Source organism: Ranitomeya imitator, chromosome 1, assembly GCF_032444005.1.
Source record: "Ranitomeya imitator isolate aRanImi1 chromosome 1, aRanImi1.pri, whole genome shotgun sequence".
NCBI classification, from domain to species: domain Eukaryota; kingdom Metazoa; phylum Chordata; class Amphibia; order Anura; family Dendrobatidae; genus Ranitomeya; species Ranitomeya imitator.
This window is the reverse complement of record NC_091282.1, coordinates 182,819,458-182,842,750: the sequence shown is the minus strand read 5'-3', so window position 1 is coordinate 182,842,750 and position 23,293 is coordinate 182,819,458. Positions and strand designations below refer to the sequence as shown.

Here is a 23,293-nt window from a genome sequence, read left to right as displayed (position 1 = left end):
CATTTCAAGGGCTCAGGCCCTCTTCATCAGGGTTGAAATGCATTGGTTTGCTGACTAGCTATACTAGCACACCTGTCCTCTTTAGCCCCGTAGCGTGGTGACGTCACCAGCAGCTCTGCCCACCCTCTCCGACCGCTACCTCAGCGCTGCATCCGGCCGGGGCACGCAAGGTTTCGCGGTCGCACGGCTTCTGCCGCCACTCTCTCCTTAACCCACCGCTCTGTCATAGTGGTACACCTAGCGGTGGCTCAGACTTTCCGGAACCGCTTCCCTCCGCACTCAGCACCACAGTGAGTATAGCATATTTTATGTGCACATAGCAATTGTGGCATATTAGTGCTCCAACATACTAGGGGAGCATTTCTCCTCATCTCAACATATGGGCAATCAATTCTAATCACAGTAATCCTTGTCAGCCAGCATCTGATGGTCATCTTACTACCTTAACCTAACGGAATCCTGCGCTACTCCCACCAGCAGTAAGTTTATTGTGTACTGGGAAAACTAGACCACATTTATTTAAAACCACCATTACCTATAAAGGTTGTACATTTATCTAAGCAGGGGCATCTACTATAAACCTCTGAAGATTAAGCAACCGTGGTCATCACAATACCCGCATCAATTGCAGATACACAGGGATCACGTCTCTTCATTGCACATTTCCATTTAATATCTGAGTGAGTATATATTATAAATCTATTTAGTCTCACTATATTCACCAATACAAACATTTACCCCCTTTTTTTTTTTTTTTTCTCTCTCCTCATTCCCCTAAGATTCTGGTAGTACTTTAAGGACCCATTGCAACATCCACTGCATAACCAATGATTACTCATTAAGTAAGTGCTCTCTTATTCATTTATTCATCTATTTTTCATTTTATTGTTCGTTTTTGTAGACAGCGCAGGTGAATACCACTCTTTTTCATTTTATATACTTTACAGGTCTACACAGAACCTGTCACAATCACCAGCAGCACGCTACATTCAGCAATTTTGTTTCCCCACTAGGGACTATCAGGAGCGCCAGTGCTTTTTACTTTCTTTTTTAGATTTTCGATGATGTTCATATCAGGGGACCTGTGAGGGCCATTGTAAAACCTTCAACTTGTGCCTTTGAGTTAGCCTATTGTGGATTTTGACTTGTGTTTAGGATCATTATCCATTTGAAGAAGCCATCCTATTTTCATCTTCAGCTTTTTTTATAAATGGTGTTATGTTTGCATCAACAATTTGTTGAAATTTCATTTATTCCATTCTTCCCTCCACTCGAGAAATGTTCCCCATGCCATTGGCTGCAACGCAACCCTAAAGCGTGATTGATCCCCCACTTGCTTAATAGTTGGTGAGATGTTTCTTTCCTCAAATTCTGTGCCCTTTTTTCTCTACACATGCGTTATTGTGGCCAAAGAGTTCTATTTTAACCTCATTGGTCCACAGGACTTGTTTCCAAAATGTATCAGGCTTATTTAGAATTTCTTTTGCATATGTCTGACACTGAATTTTATGGTGAGGATGCAGGAGAGATTTTCTTCTGATGACTTTTCGATGAAGGCCATATTTGTTCAGCTGTCTCTGAACAGTAGAACAAGGTGCCACAACTCTGGAGTCTGCTAAATCTTTCTGAAGGTCCTTTGCAGTCAACCAAGGGTTCTGATTTTCTTCTGTAGCAATCCTACAAGCAACTGTCACTGAAAATTTTCATGGTCTTCCAGACCTTATCTTGACCTCCACTGTTCCTGTTAACTGTCATTTCTTGATTACATTTAGAACTGAAGGGCAACTTGAAAATGCTTTGCTATCTTCTTGTCGCCTTCTCCTGCTTTGTAGGCCTCCGCCATTTTCATTTCCATAGTGCTTGGCAGCTGCTTTGAAGAACCCTTATGTGCTGTTTTTCGGCACAAAGTTAGAGCAGGCTGGGTTTTTATAAAGCTGGGAAATTTGCATGACCTGGCCTTTCCTAATGATGATAGTGAGCAAGTCACAACCCTAATAGGCTAATTAAGGTCTGAAACGTTGGTCAAAGTTATGTGAGCACACAAATCTCCAAGGGTGCCCAAACTGTGGTTTTGACCTGTTTTCCTTTTTGCAATATTTAGAGTGAAAACAATGACAATATTTTTTTTTGCACAAAATACAAAGGAAATGTATCATATTTAACTTCTCCTTTTTTATTTGATTAAGCTTGTTAACTGTTCACAATTGTGATTGGAGAGCTGGAAAAAGGAGATCAATTTTTTGTTTTAAAGCTATATTCCAGTATATGGTAAAAATCACAGTCTCCTAAAATGCTCCCCGAAAGCATTAGTTTCATCACAGCATGTAATGGTAGGTATGATGGTTTTCAGCAGACCACTAGCTGCCATGGAAAGGCATCAGGGCCCCATAAACGCAATGTGTTTGGAAGGGTGGCAAGTGGAACAGTGCAGCCTCTTGACTCACACTGCTAATGCTATTGACAGAAATTGACAGTGAAATTTAAGAAGTTAATAGCTTTGGGCAGATGATGGCTGAATAACACAGCCATCTTTTGCCAAGAATGGTTTGGGCACAGCTTCTGAGCCTGCTCCATACAACACCCCCCACCCGACTTGTGTGTGTTTTCTTCACTAAAAGGTCCCCTACGCTATCTGGCATATTTCCACCAAATGCAGTTATTTCTCTCGGTAAACTTTTTAATACCATAAAGGATTTAGTAGCTGTAGTTATTCATGCTTTAAATATAAAACTAAACAATAAAAGATACAATTAACAACATGCTGCTAAATTATATCCGGTTATATGTGGAATATTCTAAACAATACACATCTGTAAAATATGCTACACAAGATCAACTTGAAAGTAGAACAGACAACCCCCTTCAAAATGGGTTGAGCAGCTGGGCGCCACAGAAAACACATGTCCCTCTGCCAAAAACAGCTGATTTCTCCAGGAGAAGCAATTTTCACTGCATACTGGGAAATGCACATTGCAGACTTATCATTGGTGCAAACTATGTAGCTGCTCAGGAGCCCAAGGGATAAGGGGGCACTTTTCCACCTCCATAAAGGGTGGAATTATGCATCATGATGAGCAATTATGCCTGCAAAGGGCCCATGTAGTGTTCTTGCACAGGGGCCCTCTTTTGTCCGCCGGTGGGGAAATGAAATTTTTTCATGGTATCCATATATTTGATCTGTTCTTCCAATACTGAAGTCGCTACTTTAGAATAGGTCTTCATTCTGGCACATAGTTAGACTAAAATTTGTACATACCGTATATACTCGAGTATAAGCCGAGATTTTCAGCCCAAATTTTTGGGCTGAAAGTGCCCCTCTTGGCTTATACTCGAGTCAAGGTGGGTGGCAGGGTCGGCGGGTGAGGGCGCTGAGGCATACTTACCTAGTCCCAGCGATCCTGGCGCTCCCCCTGCCGTCCCACGGTCTTCTGTGCTGCAGCTCCTCCCCTCTTCAGCGGTCACATGGGACCGCTGATTAGAGAAATGAATAGGCGGCTCCACCCCCCATAGGGGTGGAGCCGCCTATTCATTTCTCTAATCAGCGGTGCCGGTGACCGCTGATAGAGAAAGAAGCTGCGGCACCGAAGACCGTGGGACAGGCAGAGGGAGCCGGATGTCGGGACCAGGTAAGTATGTCATATTTACCTGTCCCTGTTCCAGCCGCCGGGCGCCGCTCCATCTTCCCGGCATTGCTCAGCTCTGACTGTGCAGGTCAGAGGGCGCGATGACGCATTTAGTGTGCGCGGCGCCCTCTGCCTGATCAGTCAGAGCGGAGCGACGCCGGAACGAGACGCCGGGAGCTGCAATCAAGAGAGGTGAGTATGTGTTTTTTTTTTAATTGCAGCAGCGGCACAGATTTATGTGGAGCATCTATGGGGCAGTATGAATGGTGCAGAGCATATATGGGGCACAGATATGGGGAAATATGAACGGTGCAGAGCACTATATGGCAGAGCTATGGGGAAATATGAACGGTGCAGAGCACTATATGGCACAGCTATGGGGAAATATGAACGGTGCAGAGCACTATATGGCACAGCTATGGGGCAATAATGAACGGTGCAGAGCACTATATAGCACAGCTATGGGGAAATAATGAACGGTGCAGAGCACTATATGGCACAGCTATGGAGAAATAATGATCTATTTTTATTTTTGAAATTCACCGGTAAATGCTGCATTTCCACCCTAGGCTTATACTCGAGTCAATAGGTTTTCCCAGTTTTTTGTGGCAAAATTAGGGGGGTCGGCTTATACTCTGGTCGGCTTATACTCGAGTATATACGGTAACTGTTTGGGCTTGTGGCCATCACTTTTAGTGCTTCAATTCTTTTAGTGAACTAGAAAATATATTTTTCTTGAGAAGGCCGATGTACCATGCAATTCTGCCTTCTCCTAGGGCTTGTGTGATGCACAGCAGGGTTCTGGTTTAGACAATTGAACTTATCTGCAGTCACTTTTAGCTGTTCTCTAAAAGAAAACCGCAAAAAATCAGCCACCATCATAAAATAAACATTAAATAAACATTACCTATTGAAGTACTGGTCATATGTATCCAACCGATTTCTCCTTGCTGCAGGTCTGAAGTATTATTTTTCTAATTTATTTGTTTAGCTTCTTGAAATAGAAATCTCTACCAAGGAAATTTCATTTGTATGAATATTTCAGGCATTAATGTTGGATCAGTATTGGACTTAGCATCACACGTCCCATAGTATAGTATAAAATGCATATTTTTTTATATATAAATAATAGAAGAGGTTTGTTATTGAAATATTCTGACATATATGAGAAAATATTCGGCTTCCATAGCCCCTAGCATCCTGAACATGCACAGTATACTCCTCTGATATTGCATTGGAGCTGGCAAACTATAATTGTGCAAGGCAATAGATGCTGATTCAATTTTATATGATACAATTCAAAATGTATTGGTCTTCACATATCATACTATATGGTATAGAAATTATATGGAGATGAATAATATAGCGATGACATTATTTATGCAAACGTTTTTAGATTATTGGTGCCTTTTTTTCCAAAGTGAAACAAGAGCAATCATTTGTGGAAAAAAGTATTAAATGTACCATGGTTATATGGGAATACTACTGCATTCTCATGCTGAGCTTTATTATTTAAATTAGGTTACTTGCGTTTTTTCATTGCTTTTTTTAACGTGTTTTATTTTTGACGCTGCATTTTCTCTTTATGGTGTGTCGTGTTTTAAATAAAGCTGTTTTCTGTTTGATACTTCCTGGTATTTGGCTTTGACAATACTTTATTGATATACTTAGTTAGGGATTACATGCGGTTTGATGCGTTTCTGCCTCAGAAATGCTCTAAAAACACATGTATAGTTTTTTTTTCTGCTGATTTTCCACATCTAATACAAGTCTGTGTGAAAAATCTGCACAGAACATTCAGTGAACCCGCAAGAGAAATTTACATGCTGCAGAATGGAAACAAGCACCGCAGGTCAGTTTACGCTGAGATAGTGGTCATGAAGTTTATATAAATGTAAGATGATTATTATTATTTATTATTATAGCGCCATTTATTCCATGGTGCTTTACATTTGAGGTGGTGTATACATGATAATAACAAGTACAGTAATCTTAAACAATACAAGTCACGACTGGTACAGGAGGAGAGAGGACCCTGCCCGCAAGGGCTCACAATCTACAAGGGATGGCTGAGGATGCAGTAGGCGAGGGTAGAGCTGGTTGTGCAGTGATTTGGTCGATCGGTGGTTACTGCAGGTTGTAGGCTTGTCGGAAGAGGTAGGTCTTCAGGTTCTTTTTGAAGGTTTCCGTGGTAGGTGAGAGTCTGATATGTTGTGGTAGAGAGTTCCGGAGTAGGGTGGATGCGCGGGAGAAAGCTTGGATGCAGTTGTGGGAAGAGGCGATAAGAGGGGAGTAGAGTAAGAGATCTTGTGAGGATCGGAGGTTGTGTGCAAGTAAGTACCAGGAGACAAGGTCACAGATGTATGGAGGAGACAGGTTGTGGATGGCTTTGTATGCCATGATTAGGGTTTTGAATTGCAGTTTTGATGCAGCAAAAATACGCACCGTCAAAAGGAAAAATAAAGCTCATCATGGGACTGTATCCCAACACTTAAAAAACTCAAGCAAATTTACATTAACATCTTTGCATAATTTAAACGGGTTGTTCATGACTTAGATAATGGTGACCTATGCTTATGGTAGGTCATTAAAATTGGATCGGTGGGAGTCTGATGCCCGACACTCCCACCAACACCTCCACTGATCACATCCCTCCAGCACCTGCACTGCTCCACACACTGTACAGTGCTGATTCTTCGGTAGTGCAGCTCAGATTGCATTCACTTCAATCTGAAGATTGGACACTACACATTTCATAGAGCAGCTTTGCACAATGTGTAGATCATTGTGCCATCTCAGGAGCTGTAATCATCTGATCACCTGTCATCTGGACATTATGGTCACTTCTACTCCTAGCCAATCTTAAGATGCCATTTGAGGGTGGAGCTTACTTTTTCGATAAAGGGTTATTTCCATCGTGTGAAATACTAATATATTTCTAGGATATGCTATTATCGTAGAATGACTGCTGTTATGTTGGCAACTTCTATATCAATACACAACCCACTTTATAATGCACAATGTTAGCGGCATATATACTCATATGTATAGTATGTCATTGTAGAACAAGCTGACCCTCAACAATGTGCTATATTTTAGTAGACACCTTGCTAGAGGAAGCAGTAAATCTTCTTGCATAACGCCACCTTCTGGTCTCTCACTGTAAATAAAACAGGCACAGACAGTACTGCCTCCCTGTATCTTCCTGTTTGGAATCATGCTGCAGCCTATGATCCATTCACACTGCGCTAAGCAGTGAATTAGGTAATTTCTTTTATTGTGTATTTATATTTTGAGTTGATTGTCCCAATGTGTTTTTTTATACAGACAAATTAAAGTGGATTATCCATTACTGCACAGTTTACAACCTGGTTATAATATGTCATGAACTCCAGTGGGATGACAGTAGAGATGGTCTAAGAAATGCAATATTTACAGCACTGGACACATGGAAAAATGTACAAAGTGACAGTCGAGTCCTAGATGCTGAGAAAGTCGCAGAGGTTTGTATAGAACAAAACTGCACCAATAGATGATATGGACAAATGTCAAAATGTCTGCACTAAAATAATGTAGGCTCTAGGGAAGTGAAATGAAAAGAGGAGCTTAAAAATGACCTGTTACCAGGCTAAAAGTGCGCATTTATTGCTGCTAATTATTCCCTCTGCTCCATTGAGTATTCTATTTTTTTTTGTTTGATTTTTTCTTGATCCACTATATGGTTCTAAAATTATGGGTGTTTTTTTATTTGGTGCTATTTTTCTGGTCTTCTCCAAGGAGGTGAGGCTCACAGAAATCTTTGGGGGTGTATCTTCATGCTACTTTGCATTATTACCATGTGAGCAATGCCCACTAGGTAAAGACCATAAAAAGAAGCACTAAATAAAAAAGGTCCATATCTCTGAAATCATATATCGAAAACCAAACAAAACAAAAAAGACTGCATATTTACATTTACAGAAATATTGAGGTTGGTCACCGCTTCATTCATTATTCATGGGAGCAGTAAACACATGCACACAACTACCCCCATAGACGTGAATGGAGCAGTAGTCACACATGTGCACTACTGTTCAGAAAAATCATGGAAACTTTGGTGTAGAGATTGGTGGAGGACTCAGGTGGCACTCCCACTGATAATACATTGATCTCCTATTCTGTGGAGAGGTAATAAATGTTATTCATTTGAAATCCACTAGAAGGCTCGGGTCCAGGTCACATGACTATAGATTCTCTCATTCAAGAGAATCAACTTGATTATGCTAATGACACTTCGAGTTTGATCCTAGTGTCAGCGTAGTGTAAACTGATTACCTAGGATGAGAGAACCCTACCACATTGTGAAGAGAAGATGGAGAACAAAACTTTTCAGGGTTACTCGCAGTCAGCTGCAGGCAAGAGCATGAGAATTTCCGTACCTTCTATGATGTCTCGTTCTGAAAACTTTCTCACAATGAGACTCCTTAGGATCCGATGGGCATTGTGGGATATTTCACTATTAGAATTCCCTTGGAACTTCCTGGATTTATTTTTAATTAATAAATGGGTAAACGAGTATGGGATCTAGTTTGGGTACCGTTGTGGTACCCGAACCAACATTTTTATAAAGTTTGGCCTAACGTGACGGACCTGAACATCCATAGATCCATCCATCTCCAATAAATGATAGATAGATATGAGTAGATAGATGTCTGTGAGATATATAATTAGTGCCTTGCACGTATTGGTTACTATACATGTATTATACTAATAAATGAATGAATAAAATGACGTGGGTTCCCCCCATTTTTGATAACAAGCAAACTTAAAGCAGGCAGCTGTGAACCTATATTATCAGGCTGGGAAAGTCTATTGTTATTGGGCCCTTCCCTGCCTAAAAATTCCAACCCATAACCACTTAGATGGGCCAATTCAGGCCCTTTACCTTGGCTTTTCCCGATTGGCCTGGTGCTTTGGCAATTGGGGTAATGGTAGTTGGGGTTGATGTCAGCTGTGATTAGTCAAAAATCACAGCTGGTATCAAGCCCTGATGTTAGTAATGGAGAGGTGTCTATCTGACCCAGTAAAAAAAACACACACACACAAAAAGATACTTTATTTAAATAAACACTCCCCCACACTTTCCCTGGTTCACCGATTTATTTAAAAAAAAAACCCATGCAGGTCCGATGTAGTCCAGGGAATCTGAAGTAGTCCACAAATGGAACTTGAAAAACATAAAAAGAGAGAAATTAAAACAAGACTCTGTGCCTCGTTCACCAATTTATTTTAAAAAAGTTACCACGCTGGTCCGACATAGTCCAGTGTTTTCTATAAAATTCCCCAAATGCAAATTAATGTCACACACTATATCATTCATGTGCATGTGTGCGGTATATGTTGTCAATCGTGCTGTCAGAAAAAAATGGACATGTCTCCGTGTGGGTCACATGGAAACATGGTCTGTGTGAAAACACGGATATTTGCGCAGCCCTATAGATTATAATGGGCATGCATGTGTATGTATACCCGCTACATATGAAAATGGATGCCACACATACCGGAAACATGGCCGTGTGAAGGGGCCTAACAAAGAGGTTGTACATGTGATAATTACCTAGGAGACCAACTATCTTTGAAATATTGAAACCAAGGCAACAAGCCTTGAAAATGAAAATTCCCACTGTTCTTGAGAATGAAGAGGACTGTTAGTCAGAGATAAATTGCAAAGTTGCTTGTTTTTTTCAAACATTTTGCAATTTTACCAATTTAGCCTTCGTCAGGCTGCATGATTTTACAACGTTAACAGGCTGCAGAGGTACAATTGTACCTTCATATATATTTTATTGGAATTTGGCCAATATATTCTGGACCAAAACTGCAAAGATGTCACGAAATTTCAGCCCTCTACGGCTTTTCGAAAAAGAAAGTTATTGCAATTTTAAAATGGAATAGTTACAATTAGAGTTGAGCGACCTTGACCTTTTTAGAGTCGAGCCGGGTTTCGCGAAACCCGACTATCTCAAAAGTCGGGTCGAGTGAAATCGCCCGATTATGACGTAAAGTCGGGATCGACCGAAACACGAAACCCAATGCAAGTCAATGGGGCAGCATAGTCGGCAGTGAGTGGGGGCCAGGAAAACACCTAGAGTGCCCATTTTAATGTCAAAACCATCCATTCTTCTTAATGAAGCTTGTCAAGCGTAATTTACCATATAATAATTGGAAGGCATTTGAAATTGGGGGTCAATTGGCTAAAGTTGTGGTGGGTAGGGCTGGTTCAAGTAATTAGTGGGCCCAGGAAATCTGGACCACGTCACGGCAGTGGAGCAGGGAGAGGTAAGTATTTCAACTTTGCAAGGGCTGTGAACCTGAGCAAGCAGGGGGGGCCCACTCGTTGGCATTGGCACTGGCACAGGGCCCCTCAAAGTACAGCGGTGTGTTTGCACGGCGGGGGCGCCTCCCACCGGCAGCAACACTTTTGCGTACCATGAGAGGCCCTGTGCCAGTGACGTCGCCAACTAGTATTCCTCCCCCCACCTGATGAAGGAACCTGCACTTTCATCTGCACCTTTCTGTTTGTCCCCGTGTAAGGTGGTATGGTATGCGGGAAGGGGGACCTGACTTTCAGCAGGGTCACAATCTTGCAGTGTAGCGTGCACGGGAAATGTTGCGTTATGGGTCAATGTACCAGCAGACTCATCTATCACTGGCTGGGCAATGGGCAGGATGAGGAGGAAACACAGATATAGGCCCAAAGAATAAAGTGGGCTAAATGCAGTTCAAAACTGGTAACACAGGACTAATCAGGGGGCATTGCAGTGGAGGACAACTGGAATGAGAGGCTGACACAGAGAGTAGGCCCAAATCAGTAAGTAGTCGAAATGCAGTTCAAAATTGGCAACAGTAGTAAACAGGCGGCACAGCTTTGTTCAGTGGAGGAGAACAGCAAGGAGTGGCAGACACCGATAGTAGGCCCCAAACCAACTAGTACGCCAAATGCAGTTGTTCCGTTTAACCACAATTTAATGAGAGCCTGAAGATAGAAGTTCAGGAAAGGCAACCTGGAGAACACCTTGGAGTGGAACACACCATCTCTCTACAGTGGAACACACCATCTCTCTACACCCCATACCCAATTTGTAGGCCTAATGCAGCGTAGTTTCCAACAACTACTAAACGAGAGCATGATGATCGAAGCATTGGCGAGGAAACCTGGGGAACACCTTGGAGTGGAACACACCATCTCTCTACAGTGTAACACACCATCTCTCTACACCCCATACCCAATTTGTAGGCCTAATGCAGCGTAGTTTCCAACAACTACTAAACGAGAGCCGGAAGATCGAAGCAATGGAGAGGAAACCTGGGGAACACCTTGGAGTGTAACACACCATCTCTCTACACCCCATACCCAATTTGTAGGCCCAATGCAGCGTAGTTTCCAACAACTACTAAACGAGAGCCGGAAGATCGAAGCAATGGAGAGGAAACCTGGGGAACACCTTGGAGTGTAACACACCATCTCTCTACACCCCATACCCAATTTGTAGGCCTAATGCAGCGTAGTTTCCAACAACTACTAAACGAGAGCCGGAAGATCGAAGCAATGGAGAGGAAACCTGGGGAACACCTTGGAGTGTAACACACCATCTCTCTACACCCCATACCCAATTTGTAGGCCTAATGCAGCGTAGTTTCCAACAACTACTAAACGAGAGCCGGAAGATCGAAGCAATGGAGAGGAAACCTGGAGAACACCTTGGAGTGGAACACACCATCTCTCTACACCCCATACCCAATTTGTAGGCCCAATGCAGCGTAGTTTCCAACAACTACTAAACGAGAGCCGGAAGATCGAAGCAATGGAGAGGAAACCTGGGGAACACCTTGGAGTGTAACACACCATCTCTCTACACCCCATACCCAATTTGTAGGCCTAATGCAGCGTAGTTTCCAACAACTACTAAACGAGAGCCGGAAGATCGAAGCAATGGAGAGGAAACCTGGGGAACACCTTGGAGTGTAACACACCATCTCTCTACACCCCATACCCAATTTGTAGGCCTAATGCAGCGTAGTTTCCAACAACTACTAAACGAGAGCCGGAAGATCGAAGCAATGGAGAGGAAACCTGGGGAACACCTTGGAGTGGAACACACCATCTCTCTACAGTGGAACACACCATCTCTCTACACCACATACCCAATTTGTAGGCCTAATGCAGCGTAGTTTCCAACAACTACTAAACGAGAGCCGGAAGATCGAAGCTCAGGAAAGGCAACCTGGGGAACACCTTGGAGTGGAACACACCATCTCTCTACACCCCATACCCAATTTGTAGGCCCAATGCAGCGTAGTTTCCAACAACTACTAAACGAGAGCCGGAAGATCGAAGCTCAGGAAAGGCAACCTGGGGAACACCTTGGAGTGTAACAAACCTGTTGTGAATTCTGTGGCTGAATTCACTCCTGTGGTCACAAGTGGTACTGCAGCTTCTGAGCTTCCTCCCTCAGGTGTTCTGGTGAGCTCGTTAACTGTTTCATTACTTAACTCCGCCTGATGCTGCTATCCTTGCTCCTTGTCAATGTTTCAGTGTTGGATCTGAGCTTCTCCTGATTGTTCCTGTGACCTGCTGCTCTGTATAGCTAAGTGCTTTTTGCTTTTTTGTTGCTTTTTTTCTGTCCAGCTTGTGTTTTGTTTTGCTGGAAGCTCTGAGACGCAAAGGGTGTACCGCCGTGCCGTTAGTTCGGCACGGTGGGTTTTTTTGCCCCCTTTGCGTGGTTTTGGTTTAGGGTTTTTTGTAGACTGCAAAGTTCGCTTTACTGTCCTCGCTCTGTCCTAGAATATCGGGCCCCACTTTGCTGAATCTATTTCATCCCTACGTTTTGTCTTTTCATCTTACTCACAGTCATTATATGTGGGGGGCTGCCTTTTCCTTTGGGGAATTTCTCTGGGGCAAGTCAGGCCTATTTTTCTATCTTCAGGCTAGCTAGTTTCTTAGGCTGTGCCGAGTTGCCTAGGTAGTTGTTAGGCGCAATCCACAGCCGCTTTTAGTTGTGTTTAGGATAGGATCAGGTGTGCAGTCTACAGAGTTTCCACGTCTCAGAGCTCGTTCTTGTATTTTTGGGTATTTGTCAGATCACTGTGTGCGTTCTGATCGCTAAGCACACCGTGTTTCTGGATTGCCTTCATAACACCTGTCATTAGCAAACATAACACAAACCCTCTCTCTACACCACGGAAGGGCTGATTCTTAGGAAGGAAGGCTGTCAGAAAGAAGCAGGGCGCGTCCGAGGGTGATTATATTCTTATTAGGTATATACTCACCCTCGGACGCGCCCTGCTTCTTTATTTGTAATGAATGTTTATTTGCAATGTGGTTTTGACTTACTCTATTTTTTTGGTAAATAATGATTTTATTATTTTCATTGTTTTGCATCTTCTTGGCAATAATATAAAGAAGACGCGACAGGACAACACTCGGTGGATGCCATATCTGTGTTTAAAATTGAAAAAACCTTTCAGTTAACTACTTGCAGGAGAAAGTTATTGTAGCTGGTGGCTATTTTTAGTACTGTACCAGATTTTTGTTGTATGTGTTTGTTTTTAATGTTAAAATGTCTGCATTTGATATCTCTCCAGTATTTTCTTTTTTATAAGCAAAATACTTATTTTTATATTTTCTGATGTTGGTTCCAGGGGTACACGGGCAGCAGTGGTGTGGTCAGTGGAGGCCTAGTGGAAGGAGTGACCGCAGACAGGCATCGAAGGCCTAAAATAATAACACATGGCTGTAGGCAATTTTAAATTGGTTACAGGGGTACACGGGCAGCAGTGGTGTGGTCAGTGGAGGCCTAGTGGAAGGAGTGACCGCAGACAGGCATCGAAGGCCTAAAATAATAACACATGGCTGTAGGCAATTTTAAATTGGTTCCAGGGGTACACGGGCAGCAGTGGTGTGGTCAGTGGAGGCCTAGTGGAAGGAGTGACCACAGACAGGCATCGAAGGCCTAAAATAATAACACATGGCTGTAGGCAATTTTAAATTGGTTACAGGGGTACACGGGCAGCAGTGGTGTGGTCAGTGGAGGCCTAGTGGAAGGAGTGACCGCAGACAGGCATCGAAGGCCTAAAATAATAACACATGGCTGTAGGCAATTTTAAATTGGTTACAGGGGTACACGGGCAGCAGTGGTGTGGTCAGTGGAGGCCTAGTGGAAGGAGTAACCGCAGACAAGCATCGAAGGCCTAAAATAATAACACATGGCTGTAGGCAATTTTAAATTGGTTCCAGGGGTACACGGGCAGCAGTGGTGTGGTCAGTGGAGGCCTAGTGGAAGGAGTGACCGCAGACAGGCATCGAAGGCCTAAAATAATAACACATGGCTGTAGGCAATTTTAAATTGGTTCCAGGGGTACACGGGCAGCAGTGGTGTGGTCAGTGGAGGCCTAGTGGAAGGAGTCACCGCAGACAGGCATCGAAGGCCTAAAATAATAACACATGGCTGTAGGCAATTTTAAATTGGTTACAGGGGTACACGGGCAGCAGTGGTGTGGTCAGTGGAGGCCTAGTGGAAGGAGTAACCGCAGACAGGCATCGAAGGCCTAAAATAATAACACATGGCTGTAGGCAATTTTAAATTGGTTACAGGGGTACACGGGCAGCAGTGGTGTGGTCAGTGGAGGCCTAGTGGAAGGAGTGACCACAGACAGGCATCGAAGGCCTAACATAACAAAAATGTCAATACAATGGTATTGTCAGTGGCAGGCATTGAAGGATGTCAGCGCATAGACTAAACATTGGTGGAGCTGTGAGATAATTTTGCAAGTGGTAGAGCACTGTTTGAGCTGGGGTGGGGGGAAACTGTCTTGTGGCCGGCGGTACAGGCCCAGAGCCCCTCATATTACAACGGTGTGTCTGACGTTGGGTGCGCACCACCACCGCCAGAGACACTTTATTGTACTAGGAGGGACCCAGTGGCAGTGCCGTCGACCAAAAGCGGGCTCACCCACCTCTTCAGACAAACTGCACTCTCACGGGTGCTGTCGCCAAGTGTCGATACCACGGCCCCGTGTGGGGAGTTTGGCCATTTAGTGAGGTGTAAACATGTCGTATGCTGGACAATCAGGTGCAGAAAATTACGAGATTGGAAAAGGCATTCAGAATAGTCCACAGGCAAGACCTTTTCATAGGAAAGCTAGGTGTCAGCCGGGCAAGGTGGGGCAAAAGATTTCGAAATCCAGTTGTGGTTCATTTTAATGAAGGTTAGATCATCTACATTTTGGGTAGCCAGACGAGTCCTTTTTTCTGTTAGTATTGAACCTGCAGCACTGAATACTCTTTCTGATAGGACACTAGCTGCCGGGCAAGCAAGCTCCTGCAATGCATATTCTGCCAATTCTGGCCAGGTGTCTAATTTTGATGCCCAGTAATCAAATGGGAATGACGGTTGAGGGAGAACATCAATAAGGGATGAAAAATAGTTTGTAACCATACTGGACAAATGTTGTCTCCTGTCACTTTGAATTGATGCTGCAGTACCTGTCCTGTCTGCGGTCATAGCAAAATCACTCCACAACCTGGTCAGAAAACCCCTCTGGCCAACGCCACTTCTGATTTCTGCCCCTCTAACTCCTCTGGTCTGCTGGCCCCTGCAGCTCGTGTTAGAACGATCACGGGCGCTGTGTGCAGGGAATGCCAGAAGCAAACGGTCAACAAGAGTTGATTGTTTGGTTGCTAATATTAGTTCCAAGTTCTCATGTGGCATTATATTTTGCAATTTGCCTTTATAGCGAGGATCAAGGAGGCAGGCCAACCAGTAATCGTCATCATTCATCATTTTAGTTATGCGTGTGTCCCTTTTGAGGATACGTAAGGCATAATCCGCCATGTGGGCCAAAGTTCCAGTTCTCAAATCTGCGGTTGTGCTTGGTTGAGGGGCAGTTTCAGGCAAATCCACGTCACTTGTGTCCCTCAAAAAACCAGAACCCGGCCTTGCCGCGCCACCAATTTCCAGTGGCCCCGGAAAAGCTTCCTCATTAAAAATATAATCATCCCCATCATCCTCCTCGTCCTCCTCCTCCTCTTCGCCCGCTACCTCGTCCTGTACACTGCCCTGGCCAGACAATGGCTGACTGTCATCAAGGCTTTCCTCTTCCTCAGCTGCAGACGCCTGATCCTTTATGTGCGTCAAACTTTGCATCAGCAGACGCATTAGGGGGATGCTCATGCTTATTATGGCGTTGTCTGCACTAACCAGCCGTGTGCATTCCTCAAAACACTGAAGGACTTGACACATGTCTTGAATCTTCGACCACTGCACACCTGACAACTCCATGTCTGCCATCCTACTGCCTGCCCGTGTATGTGTATCCTCCCACAAAAACATAACAGCCCGCCTCTGTTCACACAGTCTCTGAAGCATGTGCAGTGTTGAGTTCCACCTTGTTGCAACGTCTATGATTAGGCGATGCTGGGGAAGGTTCAAAGAACGCTGATAGGTCTGCATACGGCTGGAGTGTACGGGCGAACGGCGGATATGTGAGCAAAGTCCACGCACTTTGAGGAGCAGGTCGGATAACCCCGGATAACTTTTCAGGAAGCACTGCACCACCAGGTTTAAGGTGTGAGCCAGGCAAGGAATGTGTTTCAGTTGGGAAAGGGAGATGGCAGCCATGAAATTCCTTCCGTTATCACTCACTACCTTGCCTGCCTCAAGATCTACAGTGCCCAGCCACGACTGCGTTTCTTTCTGCAAGAACTCGGACAGAACTTCCGCGGTGTGTCTGTTGTCGCCCAAACACTTCATAGCCAATACAGCCTGCTGACGTTTGCCAGTAGCTGCCCCATAATGGGAGACCTGGTGTGCAACAGTGGCAGCTGCGGATGGAGTGGTTGTGCGACTGCGGTCTGTGGACGAGCTCTCGCTTCTGCAGGAGGACGAAGAGGAGGAGGGGGTGCGAACGGCTACAGCCAATTGTTTCCTAGACCGTGGGCTAGGCAGAAGTGTCCCAAACTTGCTGTCCCCTGTGGACCCTGCATCCACCACATTTACCCAGTGTGCCGTGATGGACACTGTCATGTTTGCTAATGACAGGTGTTATGAAGGCAATCCAGAAACACAGTGTGCTTAGCGATCAGAGCGCACACAGTGATCTGACAAATACCCAAAAATACAAGAACGAGCTCTGAGACGTGGAAACTCTGTAGACTGCACACCTGATCCTATCCTAAACACAACTAAAAGCGGCTGTGGATTGCGCCTAACAACTACCTAGGCAACTCGGCACAGCCTAAGAAACTAGCTAGCCTGAAGATAGAAAAATAGGCCTGACTTGCCCCAGAGAAATTCCCCAAAGGAAAAGGCAGCCCCCCACATATAATGACTGTGAGTAAGATGAAAAGACAAAACGTAGGGATGAAATAGATTCAGCAAAGTGGGGCCCGATATTCTAGGACAGAGCGAGGACAGTAAAGCGAACTTTGCAGTCTACAAAAAACCCTAAAGCAAAACCACGCAAAGGGGTAAAAAAAAACCCACCGTGCCGAACTAACGGCACGGCGGTACACCCTTTGCGTCTCAGAGCTTCCAGCAAAACAAAACACAAGCTGGACAGAAAAAAAGCAACAAAAAAGCAAAAAGCACTTAGCTATACAGAGCAGCAGGTCACAGGAACGATCAGGAGAAGCTCAGATCCAACACTGAAACATTGACAAGGAGCAAGGATAGCAGCATCAGGCGGAGTTAAGAAATGAAGCAGTTAACGAGCTCACCAGAACACCTGAGGGAGGAAGCTCAGAAGCTGCAGTACCACTTGTGACCACAGGAGTGAATTCATCCACAGAATTCACAACAGTACCCCCCCCTTGAGGAGGGGTCACCGAACCCTCACCAGAGCCCCCAGGCCGACCAGGATGAGCCGCATGAAAGGCACGAACAAGATCGGAAGCATGAACATCAGAGGCAAAAACCCAGGAATTATCTTCCTGAGCATAACCCTTCCATTTAACCAGATACTGGAGTTTCCGTCTAGAAACACGAGAATCCAAAATCTTCTCCACAATATACTCCAATTCCCCCTCCACCAAAACCGGGGCAGGAGGCTCAACAGATGGAACCATAGGTGCCACGTATCTCCGCAACAACGACCTATGGAATACATTATGTATGGAAAAGGAGTCTGGGAGGGTCAAACGAAAAGACACAGGATTGAGAACCTCAGAAATCCTATACGGACCAATAAAACGAGGTTTAAATTTAGGAGAGGAAACCTTCATAGGAATATGACGAGAAGATAACCAAACCAGATCCCCAACACGAAGTCGGGGACCCACACGGCGTCTGCGATTAGCGAAAAGTTGAGCTTTCTCCTGGGACAAGATCAAATTGTCCACTACCTGAGTCCAGATCTGCTGCAACCTATCCACCACAGAATCCACACCAGGACAGTCCGAAGACTCAACCTGTCCTGAAGAGAAACGAGGATGGAACCCAGAATTGCAAAAAAATGGAGAAACCAAGGTAGCCGAGCTGGCCCGATTATTAAGGGCGAACTCAGCCAACGGCAAAAAGGACACCAAATCATCCTGGTCTGCAGAAACAAAACATCTCAGATATGTTTCCAAGGTCTGATTGGTTCGTTCGGTCTGGCCATTAGTCTGAGGATGGAAAGCCGAGGAAAAGGATAGGTCAATGCCCATCCTACCACAAAAGGCTCGCCAAAACCTTGAAACAAACTGGGAACCTCTGTCAGAAACAATATTCTCAGGAATGCCATGCAACCGAACCACATGCTGAAAGAACAAAGGTACCAAATCAGAGGAGGAAGGCAATTTAGCCAAGGGCACCAGATGGACCATTTTAGAAAAGCGATCACAGACCACCCAAATGACTGACATCTTTTGAGAAACGGGAAGGTCAGAAATGAAATCCATCGAAATATGTGTCCAAGGCCTCTTTGGGACCGGCAAGGGCAAAAGCAACCCACTGGCACGAGAACAGCAGGGCTTAGCCCTAACACAAATCCCACAGGACTGCACAAAAGTACGTACATCCCGTGACAGAGATGGCCACCAGAAGGATCTAGCCACTAACTCTCTGGTACCAAAGATTCCAGGATGACCAGCCAACACCGAACAATGAAGTTCAGAGATAAGTTTATTAGTCCACCTATCAGGGACGAACAGTTTCTCTGCTGGACAACGATCAGGTTTATTCGCCTGAAATTTTTGCAGCACCCGCCGCAAATCAGGGGAGATGGCAGACACAATGACTCCTTCCTTGAGGATACCCGCTGGCTCAGATAAACCCGGAGAGTCGGGCACAAAACTCCTAGACAGAGCATCCGCCTTCACATTTTTAGAGCCCGGAAGGTACGAAATCACAAAGTCGAAGCGGGCAAAAAATAACGACCAACGGGCCTGTCTAGGATTCAAGCGCTTGGCAGACTCGAGATAAGTCAAGTTCTTATGATCAGTCAATACCACCACGCGATGCTTAGCTCCTTCAAGCCAATGATGCCACTCCTCGAATGCCCACTTCATGGCCAGCAACTCTCGATTGCCCACATCATAATTACGCTCAGCGGGCGAAAACTTCCTGGAAAAGAAAGCACATGGTTTCATCACTGAGCAATCAGAACCTCTCTGTGACAAAACCACCCCTGCTCCAATCTCAGAAGCATCAACCTCGACCTGGAACGGAAGAGAAACATCTGGCTGACACAACACAGGGGCAGAACAAAAACGACGCTTCAACTCCTGAAAAGCTTCCACAGCAGCAGAAGACCAATTAACCAAATCAGCACCCTTCTTGGTCAAATCGGTCAATGGTTTGGCAATGCTAGAAAAATTACAGATGAAGCGACGATAAAAATTAGCAAAGCCCAGGAACTTTTGCAGACTTTTCAGAGATGTCGGCTGAATCCAATCCTGGATGGCTTGGACCTTAACTGGATCCATCTCGATAGTAGAAGGGGTAAAGATGAACCCCAAAAATGAAACTTTCTGCACACCGAAGAGACACTTTGATCCCTTCACAAACAAAGAGTTAGCACGCAGGACCTGAAAAACCATTCTGACCTGCTTCACATAAGACTCCCAATCATCTGAGAAGATCAAAATGTCATCCAAGTAAACAATCAGGAATTTATCCAGATACTCACGGAAGATGTCATGCATAAAAGACTGAAACACAGATGGAGCATTGGCAAGTCCGAACGGCATCACTAGATACTCAAAATGACCCTCGGGCGTATTGAATGCAGTTTTCCATTCATCTCCTTGCCTGATTCTCACCAGATTATACGCACCACGAAGATCTATCTTAGTGAACCAACTAGCCCCCTTAATCCGAGCAAACAAGTCAGATAACAATGGCAAGGGATACTGAAATTTAACAGTGATCTTATTAAGAAGGCGGTAATCAATACACGGTCTCAGCGAACCATCCTTCTTGGCTACAAAGAAGAACCCTGCTCCCAGTGGTGATGACGATGGGCGAATATGTCCCTTCTCCAGGGATTCCTTCACATAACTGCGCATAGCGGCGTGTTCGGGCACGGATAAATTAAATAATCGACCTTTAGGGAATTTACTACCAGGAATCAAATTTATAGCACAATCACAATCCCTATGCGGAGGTAGAGCATCGGACTTGGGCTCTTCAAATACATCCTGATAATCAGACAAGAACTCTGGGACCTCAGAAGGGGTGGATGACGAAATCGACAAAAATGGAACATCACCATGTACCCCCTGACAACCCCAGCTGGATACCGACATGGAATTCCAATCCAATACTGGATTATGGGTTTGTAGCCATGGCAACCCCAACACGACCACATCATGCAGATTATGCAACACCAGAAAGCGAATAACTTCCTGATGTGCAGGAGCCATGCACATGGTCAGCTGGGCCCAGTATTGAGGTTTATTCTTGGCCAAAGGTGTAGCATCAATTCCTCTCAATGGAATAGGACACCGCAAAGGCTCCAAGAAAAACCCACAACGTTTAGCATAATCCAAATCCATCAGATTCAGGGCAGCGCCCGAATCCACAAACGCCATGACAGAAAACGATGACAAAGAGCATATCAAGGTAATGGACAGAAGGAATTTGGACTGTACAGTACCAATGACGGCAGACCTAACGGACCACTTAGTGCGCTTAGGACAATCAGAAATAGCATGAGTGGAATCACCACAGTAGAAACACAGACCATTCAGACGTCTGTATTCCTGCCGTTCAACTCTAGTCATAGTCCTATCGCACTGCATAGGCTCAGGTTTAACCTCAGGCAGTACCGCCAAATGGTGCACAGATTTACGCTCGCGCAAGCGTCGACCGATCTGAATGGCCAAAGACAAAGACTCATTCAAACCAGCAGGCATAGGAAATCCCACCATGACATCCTTAAGAGCCTCAGAGAGACCCTTTCTGAACAAAGCTGCCAGCGCAGATTCATTCCACTGAGTGAGTACTGACCATTTCCTAAATTTCTGACAATATACTTCTATATCATCCTGACCCTGGCACAAAGCCAGCAAATTTTTCTCAGCCTGATCCACTGAATTAGGCTCATCGTACAGCAATCCGAGCGCCAGGAAAAACGCATCGACACTACTCAAGGCAGGGTCTCCTGGCGCAAGAGAAAATGCCCAGTCTTGAGGGTCGCCGCGCAAAAAAGAAATAATAATCAAAACCTGTTGAACAGGATTACCAGAAGAACGAGGTTTCAAGGCCAGAAATAGCTTACAATTATTTTTGAAACTTAGAAACTTAGTTCTATCTCCAAAAAACAAATCAGGAATAGGAATTCTTGGTTCTAACATAGATTTCTGATCAATAGTATCTTGAATCTTTTGTACATTTATAACGAGATTATCCATTGAAGAGCACAGACCCTGAATATCCATTTCCACACCTGTGTCCAGAATCACCCAAATGTCTAGGGGAAAAAAAAAAAAGTGAACACAGAGCAGAAAAAAAAAAAAAATGATGTCAGAACTTTTTCTTTCCCTCTATTGAGAATCATTAGTTAGGCTCCTTGTACTGTTATGTTTGCTAATGACAGGTGTTATGAAGGCAATCCAGAAACACAGTGTGCTTAGTGATCAGAGCGCACACAGTGATCTGACAAATACCCAAAAATACAAGAACGAGCTCTGAGACGTGGAAACTCTGTAGACTGCACACCTGATCCTATCCTAAACACAACTAAAAGCGGCTGTGGATTGCGCCTAACAACTACCTAGGCAACTCAGCACAGCATAAGAAACTAGCTAGCCTGAAGATAGAAAAATAGGCCTGACTTGCCCCAGAGAAATTCCCCAAAGGAAAAGGCAGCCCCCCACATATAATGACTGTGAGTAAGATGAAAAGACAAAACGTAGGGATGAAATAGATTCAGCAAAGTGGGGCCCGATATTCTAGGACAGAGCGAGGACAGTAAAGCGAACTTTGCAGTCTACAAAAAACCCTAAAGCAAAACCACGCAAAGGGGGCAAAAAAAACCCACCGTGCCGAACTAACGGCACGGCGGTACACCCTTTGCGTCTCAGAGCTTCCAGCAAAACAAAACACAAGCTGGACAGAAAAAAAGCAACAAAAAAGCAAAAAGCACTTAGCTATACAGAGCAGCAGGTCACAGGAACGATCAGGAGAAGCTCAGATCCAACACTGAAACATTGACAAGGAGCAAGGATAGCAGCATCAGGCGGAGTTAAGTAATGAAGCAGTTAACGAGCTCACCAGAACACCTGAGGGAGGAAGCTCAGAAGCTGCAGTACCACTTGTGACCACAGGAGTGAATTCAGCCACAGAATTCACAACAGGACACGTAACGTCCCTGGCCATGCCTACTGGTCCATGCATCTGTTGTCAGGTGCACCTTTGTGCTCACAGATTGCCTGAGTGCATGGACGATGCGCTCTTTAACATGCTGGTGGAGGGTTGGGATGGCTTTTCTGGAAAAAAAGTGTCAACTGGGTAGCTCGTAGCGTGGTACAGCGTAGTCCATCAGGGCTTTGAAAGCTTCGCTTTCAACTAACCGGTAGGGCATCATCTCTAACGAGATTAGTCTAGCTATGTGTGCGTTCAAACCCTGTGTACGCGGATGCGAGGCTAAGTACTTCCTTTTTCTAACCATAGTCTCATGTAGGGTGAGCTGGACTGGAGAGCTGGAGATCGTGGAACTAGCGGGGGTGCCGGTGGACATGGCAGACTGAGAGACGGTGGGAGATGGTATTGTTGCCACCGGTGCCCTAGATGCAGTGTTTCCTACTATGAAACTGGTGATTCCCTGACCCTGACGGCTTTGGCCTGGCAAAGAAACCTGCACAGATACTGCAGGTGGTGCGGAAAATGGTGGCCCTACACTGCCGGAAGGGATGTTGCGTTGCTGACTAGCTTCATTGGCCGAGGGTGCTACAACCTTAAGGGACGTTTGGTAGTTAGTCCAGGCTTGCAAATGCATGGTGGGTAAATGTCTATGCATGCAACTTGTATTGAGACTTTTCAGATTCTGTCCTCTGCTTAAGGTAGTTGAACATTTTTGACAGATGACTTTGCGCTGATCAATTGGATGTTTTTTAACAAAAATGCCAGACTGCACTCTTTCTAGCATCGGATACCTTTTCAGGCATTGCAGACTGAGCTTTAACCGGATGGCCACGCTGTCCTCCAACA

General features: G+C 44.8%; 1 protein-coding gene across 1 annotated transcript in view; it reads left to right on the top strand.

Moving 5' to 3' along the window:
- TMEM232 (transmembrane protein 232) overlaps positions 1–23,293 on the top strand; it is a 494,818-nt gene that overhangs the window by 181,378 nt on the left and 290,147 nt on the right. The window contains exon 10 of the mRNA XM_069752641.1: positions 6,951–7,126. Within this exon, the coding sequence (XP_069608742.1) occupies positions 6,951–7,126 (176 nt within the window). The remainder of the gene's footprint in view (positions 1–6,950; positions 7,127–23,293) is intronic.